Here is a 7,197-nt window from a genome sequence, read left to right on the forward strand (position 1 = left end):
TTGAGTGCTTTAATCATGAAAGGGTGTTGGATTTTATCAAAGGCTTTTTCTGCATCAATTGATAGGACCATATGGTTCTTTTATTTTATATTTTAAAATTTTTATAATTGTTTAAAATTATATAGTCAGATAATTTTTAACTTTTATGTCTTATTTTTAGAGATATAGCTAAAGATTTAGATAAGAAATAGCCATCATTACTGATCAAAAGATGTGCTGAATTTCTATGGTAGGAATAATAAATCAGTATTTTATGTCACCACTGTCTAAAAGAAATAAATATAGGCCATTAATGTAAGTCATGTGACTTTAAATTGCATTGAAAAGGTACTGGTAAAATTAACAGATAAAATATATTTAAAATATTATTTTGACATGCTATCTGTGTAAATACTGACAATGTACTTTTCTATTTTTCATATTTTTTCCCCTGTGTTCTGTGTGTGATTAACATCTGTGAGTCCCTGGGTGATATAAGCAGTTAATGTGTTAGTTTACTAATTTAGAGATTCATAGCCACCTAGGAGAATGAATGGCTGGTGATTTACTTCCAAAATTTAGAAGTAAAATGTCCTTGTCGAGCAGAGTTCTTCTGTGACACACAAAATTGCCATGAGTTAGAATCAGTTTCACAACTCATTTTGGATTTTTTTTTTTACATTTAGAAGATAAACTCAATTTAAACTAAGTATAAGTCAAGTGCTTAATATAGCCACAGGTAAATAGCTTCTGACTTCTACTGGACACCTATTAACTATGGTAGTATGTAGAAACATACATGAATTCTAAGTATGCTCAGCTAAATATATATGATGAGGTATTTTAGATACATTATAAAAATGATTTTAAAAAATTATACCTAAAAGGAAAACTGGCTTTTATACTCCAAAGCAATAATTCACTTGATTTCAAACTCTTTTTGTGTTTGGTGAGGAGAGAAAGTGTGATTTGGGGTGGGCACACTTGATTTTTTTCTATTCTGTTTTGACTTTGTTATTTATTATTTTATGATCATTTCAATTTATGCAGAACTCAGCTGTTCCAGATATGCTTTATCGTGCAGAAGACTGTATAGTAGTGCATTATTTGTGGTTAATTAATCATCTTTGTTTATATTTAATATATATGTCACTACTAAGCTATAGTTACATGTTTTAAAAATAAAAGATGTTGATGACTATCAGTGCTTGCAGCTTATCATGTATGATTTATTTTCCCTAGATAATTCACATTAATAGTAAAATACTTTTGTTCTTGCAGGCTGCTGAATCAGGAATAATAAAAGTTAAAACAATAGCTGCAAGAAACGTGGAAATTTTGGCAGGTAATATTTTAAATAAAAAATTTGACAGTGAATGAAAATTTGACTCATAATTGTAGTTGTTGTTGTGTGCTGTGGTGTCAGAACCTACTCCAGTGGTTTTCAGGGACAGTTAATTGCAGGGGAGCAGATCACCCAGCCATCTCCTGTGGAGCAGCTGGTATAATTCCAACTGCGTGCCTTTAGGATAGCAGCACAGCTCCTTAGGTCCTAATAATAAAAGTAGGTACTTTTATTATTTTTTTAAAAAATTTGGTTTTTGTAGCATCTCTTCCTCGTGCCCTCTAATATTAGAATTCTTTGTATTACACAAATGTTTAATCAGTTTGTAACACGATTGGGTGCCCTAGAGAGAATTATTTTTAAAATTCTCCAAATTCAGAAAACTTAAAGCTAGTAACTCTTTAAAGGCAGAAATTTTTCCCTTACTCACCTTTGCATTCTCCTCCACTTCTTGCTTATCACATAGGACATGCTTTCCCCATAAAATACTTTAAATGAATCCTTGCTACATTAAATTGAATGGAGATGGGTTCTTCATCCACCTTTCAAGATTTATTTTACTTTTAATATATTATGAACAATATATAAATTATGGTATACAGTTAACATCTCTTTGGGTTTGAGGGGGGATTAAAACAGTAGAGTCAAGAAGAAAAAAAAATGGGCATGGAGAAAACAAAGTAAAAATGTTGTTTTGCCTCCACCTTATGGAATATGGTTGTCAGGAGAAATTTTCTAGAGTGTCTCTGTTGACATCCTTTTACTACCTATTTATTCTTTTCTATTTTTTGTGAGCCTCTGTAATGGCTGAGAAATGAAAAGAGATAAGAGATAGCTGTATACTCTTCCATTTTAATCTTAGTAAGTCAACCTCAGGGGAAATATTTTGTAAATTAAAATTGAGATGCAAAAAAGAGTATGTTAAAAAAAGAAAAAAGGAGGGGGAAAATTATGTTGCCTGTAGAGGTCTTATGATAAAGTGATGGCATCAAATTGACATCCAGGACTATTGCTACAGTGTGCTTAAGGCTTGCACACTAACCACTCCCACCCTGGGAAGATTTCATACTAAACAGTTGCTTATCTCACTTATTCTTTCGCTTACATTTCTATCAGTACTATTAACCCTACCTAGTTACAGGGAGAAAAGCAATCCTGTGAAATAAACTTATTATATAAAATTAAAATAATAGTGAACCTCTTTTACTCTCATAAATCCATTTACCTTTTTTTGAAGGGATGCAATTAAATCTCATAATGGTTCATTTCCAAGATTAAGATTTTTCAGAGACAGTTTAGGGATGGAGGAAAGAGTGGGTTGCTGTTAGGCTAGCTGTTGTTACTGGAATTTACGTATACCATTAGCTTTCCTAGATTGCATTAATTTCTCACAACTTTTTCCCTGATTTCATACAATCTTTCAAAACACCAGGTAGTTTTATACTATTATTTATAACAGTGGCAAGATTGTGTGTGCATGTTGAAAAAGGGTGTACTGAAAGTAGTGGGGAAGACAAAGCTGTATGTGGTTAAATTGGCAAGGTGGGCAATTGGGTTATGAATGTATGTTTGGTAGATTAAATTTTGTAGGAAAAGAAGTGTTTAAATAATGAATTAGAATCAACGCTTTTTAAGTGGCTGGAAACCTACTTTTAAGTTGGAATTTATAGCAAGTCATATTAGAAAATCATCACAGATATTTTATATTGCTAATATCATTGTTGATATCCTGGTAAGTCTTTTAATTTACTCTCCAATAGTAGAATTACTTAATGATTTTATAGTTTATGGTTAAAATTTTTGTTCAGAGGATCACTATATGTTCCATATCTAAATGAAATTTCTAATTAGATAATCTCAAAGGCCAGGGAGAAAATTTTGGCTCAGTTAGTTTAATATATAGAAGGATTGAAAATTTTAATTTGATTACCTTAATTCAGATATGCTTGAACAGATCGTTATATTAATATAATTAATACTTTGTTTTCATTTTCTATAGTATGCCGAATTATGAATTTGAGAAATTGCATTAGTAGTTAAACTTCCCGTGGTATTTTTGTACCAAATATTTATAGCATTTGATACCTATAAGGGAGATGTATTTGTAGACTACTGTAATCTTGAAAATTATAAAGACTTATAAACAAGGAAAGGACATTTCTAAACTATATTGTTAATACAAAGTATAGGTTATACTGAGAAAAAAATTCATTTTTTTTAGAAATGTTTACTAGAAGAATGTAGGATACTGTTTTGGTACTGTAATGGATACGAAACAGTTGAGTATCTAATGACTTAGGATATTGAATTTTCAAGAGTCCCTGCAAAGTCAGAAAGTACAAAGTGTTGCTATTAAGAAAATAAAAAAGCTAAATTAGAATCAAGTGGCTTGATAATTATATATAGATTTCTATCTAACTTTAGTTTTCTCAGGTCTATTTTTCAAAGGAAGTTAATTACATTGTAGAATAAGTCTTTGCTTTCCATTTCCTTCTTTTAAGCATCCTTCTTTAATGTTTATTTTTCTTTGTTTTCACTGCTGTCATGAATGCTGACATAAGTGGGAATGCTATGCCAGGTAATGTCAGCATTGATTCAAATATACAAATCATTATCACAAAATTTCCTTTTTCTTTAAAAATAAAACTCTGCTAATGAGAATAAGCAACAAGTTTTTCATTTACAAGGCCAAATGCCTCAATTTTACATTCAACTATCCTTTATTGCAAATCATTTATTATTCCAGTTGTAATATACTAGAAAATGACTGAGAAGGCATGTGTTTATGTGTTACATAAACAGTCCTTACTTTTTAATAGATACTTGAAACAAGGAAATCAATGAAGTTGTGATATCTAATAATTATTTAATCTCAATCCCAAATCTGAATAGTTAAGTTTACCTGTGGCTTTCAGCTATTGTTAGGATTGCTGTGTGCCATCAAGTTGGAACTGACTAATAACTGACCCTGCAAAGGTTCAGTTAATATCATGGAAGGAGATTGAGAAGTTTCTTTGGTATTGTAGTACAGCTTCTTACCACTAGGCCACCAGTATACATATATACTTTTTCATAGATAATCATTATGTATGATGTGTGTTCTTCTGTTCCCACAGTTTCCCTCTATCGTTTTCATAGCTACATGGCTTTGTTACTAAAAGATAACTACTTTAAGTAGCAATGTGTAAATATTTTGAAGCTTTCTTTTGTATGTTAAAGGTAATTTAATCTGTATTTAGTCTAAACATGTGTATTTGTATGATATTTTACAGAAACCTATCAACTTTATCATGAAATAGATTCTTAGTAAAGATATAATTATAGAAAAATCACTAGGACAATGAAAAGATGGATAAAATAATTTATAATTTTTAGAAATAGAAGAAATTTTTAAAAAAGGAAATAGAAATTACTTGAAAAATTATCTTTGTGCTTTTCATTTTGTTCAGTATACTCATTCTTCCATTTGTATTTTGAAGCCCTTAAATAAATGTAAAATATATATTCTATTGCAAGAAACTTTCTGGCCGTATTTAGTACATTAAATGGAAAATGGTAAGCATTCATAAAATGTAGGCTAAATAAAGTAATGATCTACTCCAAGATGTAAACAGGTCTTTTATTATTGCCACTTATATATGCTGTCTTCTTTTTCATTGTAAACATTATGATCATATAAATTAATTTTGTCATCTTTAGTTTATGAGTGTAGTGAAAAATATAGTCCAGTAACAGAATGTTTCCACTGTGATGAAAGTGATAAATGCCAATAGAGAAGTACATGCAAAGTTGCTTTGTGATCATTGCCTCGAAACAGGACCTGATTCCTTTTTTTTTTTTTAATGAAAGACCAGACTTTAATAATTGAGTTAACAGTTACAGGTTCCATTCATGCCATCACCACAGTGAGAAATCTAAAACTTAAAGCTGCTTATCTCTTTGGATACATACAAACAATATAAAAGTGTATCACAAAGTGCAAACAAAGGAGGAGGGAGGAGGTGAGACAGTCAACAGAGCTCTTGACAGAGGAAGCAGCAGAAGGCTGATTGTCCTAACAGGGCACAGAAACTCCTTCTGGAGTTCAGTCCTGGGAAATGAAATTGTCTTGGACAAAAAGAGGTCCAGACATGAGTTTTGATTCATTCTTATTAAAAACAGTCAAAGGTAACTTTCCCGTTGCTGATGTTAGATCTGGCACCAAAGGGAAACTCTGGCTTATATTTTGTACTTAGATTGAGCCAACAAGTGGGTAAACAAGAAAGGAGTGACATCTAGCTGGTAATCCTGACTCCAGGCCGAAATCTCTGCAACCGAGCCCTGACCTGGAACTGCTCCCGCACCAGCATTTCCACAATCTGCTCCATTGTGTGGATGTCAGGTCTCAGCCACTTCATCGCCAGATCCTGCAGATGTTGAAATACATCCCTGGGCCAAGCTGCCTTCTCATAGCAGAACTGTCTGAACCTCTGCAGGGAGGCTCCAGGGTTGGGGGGATTCCTTCGTGGGATGGTTTCAAGGTCCTTGACAGAATCATCTTCCAGGCTGTTTGATAGGAGCCCTGCAGGCTCTAAAGAAAACTGGACCTAGGGTGCTTGTATTAGGACTTCTGGCTCCTCAGCCACCAACATGGCTGTTGATGACACAGTTTGGTCACTGTGAATTTCTTTCCCGTTTCCTTTTGTCCCTCGGTTTCCTTCAATCTCCATTCTGGAATCCTGGGAAAGAACATCTCAGATACCTGCGCAGGTACCGCTTCGGAGGGCGGAGGAGTCTCACCCAAGCACCTGAAGCTGGAAAAGGAGGACCCGATTCTTAAGACCTGAAAAGGAGTTAGCCAGGCATGTAGTAGAAATAAATGTAAGATGTAGTATCATCCAGGAAGAGTGCAAACGGTCATTGCAAAGACAGAAGAAGAAGAGAAGACCAAAATGGATGTCAGAAGAGACTCTAAAAATTGCACTGGAGTGCAGAGAAGCCAAAGCAGAGGGAAGAATTCAAGATACTAAAGAATTGAAAGGAAGATTTCAAAGGGCAGCAAGGGATGACAAAGTAAAATATTACAATGAAATATGCAAGGAGATGGAGTCAGAAAATCAAAAGGGCCGAACTCGCTCAGCATTTCTTAAGCTCAAGGAACTGAAGAACAAGTTCAAACCTCGAGTTGCTATAATCAAGGGTGCTTTAGGCAGAATATTAAATGATCCAGGATGTGTTAAAAGAAAATGGAAAGAATATACTGAGTCACTGTATTGAAATTAATTGGCAGACACAGAAGAATTTCATGAAACAACGTATGAGCAAGAGCCTATGGTGATGAAGGAAGTAGTTCAGGCTGCTTTGAAGGAAATGACAAAAAATAAGGCCCCAGGAATAGATGGTATACCAATTGACATATTTCAGCTAACAGATGTTGCCCTGGGCATGCTTACCAAGTTGTGCCAAGTAATCTGGAGAACAACCACCTGGCCAACTGACAGGAAGAGATCTATATTTGTTCCCATCCCAAAGAAGGGTGACCCAACAGTGTGTGGAAACTACAGAACAATATCATTAATTTCACATGCAAGCAAAATTCTACTGAAGATTATTCAAAAACAACTGGAACAGCACATCAGCAGAAAACTGCCAGAAGTCCAGGCTGGGTTTAGAAGGGGTCGTGATACTAGGATATTGTAGCTAATGTTGGATGGATCTTAGCTGAAAATAGGTAATCCCAGAGGAATGTCTATCTTTGTTTCATTGACTATGCAAAGGTGTTTGACTGCGTGGATCATAACAAACTGTGGCTGACTCTGAAAAGAATGGGAATCCCAGAACACTTGATCGTGCTAATGAGAAACCTATACTTGGACCAAGAGGCAGTCATCAGA

At 33.9% G+C, this 7,197-nt stretch overlaps 1 protein-coding gene across 4 annotated transcripts in view; it reads left to right on the forward strand.

Annotated features, from left to right (window-relative positions):
* Positions 1 to 7,197, forward strand: part of MON2 (MON2 homolog (S. cerevisiae)) — a 189,823-nt gene that overhangs the window by 52,012 nt on the left and 130,614 nt on the right. For all 4 annotated transcript variants that reach the window (XM_006886042.1, XM_006886043.1, XM_006886041.1 and 1 more), the window contains exon 2: positions 1,261 to 1,324. In XM_006886042.1, coding sequence (XP_006886104.1) covers positions 1,261 to 1,324 — 64 coding nt within the window. The remainder of the gene's footprint in view (positions 1 to 1,260; positions 1,325 to 7,197) is intronic.

This window comes from Elephantulus edwardii, unplaced genomic scaffold, assembly GCF_000299155.1.
Source record: "Elephantulus edwardii isolate Elephantulus edwardi_28Jun2011 unplaced genomic scaffold, EleEdw1.0 scaffold00047, whole genome shotgun sequence".
Classification (NCBI taxonomy): Eukaryota; Metazoa; Chordata; class Mammalia; order Macroscelidea; family Macroscelididae; genus Elephantulus; species Elephantulus edwardii.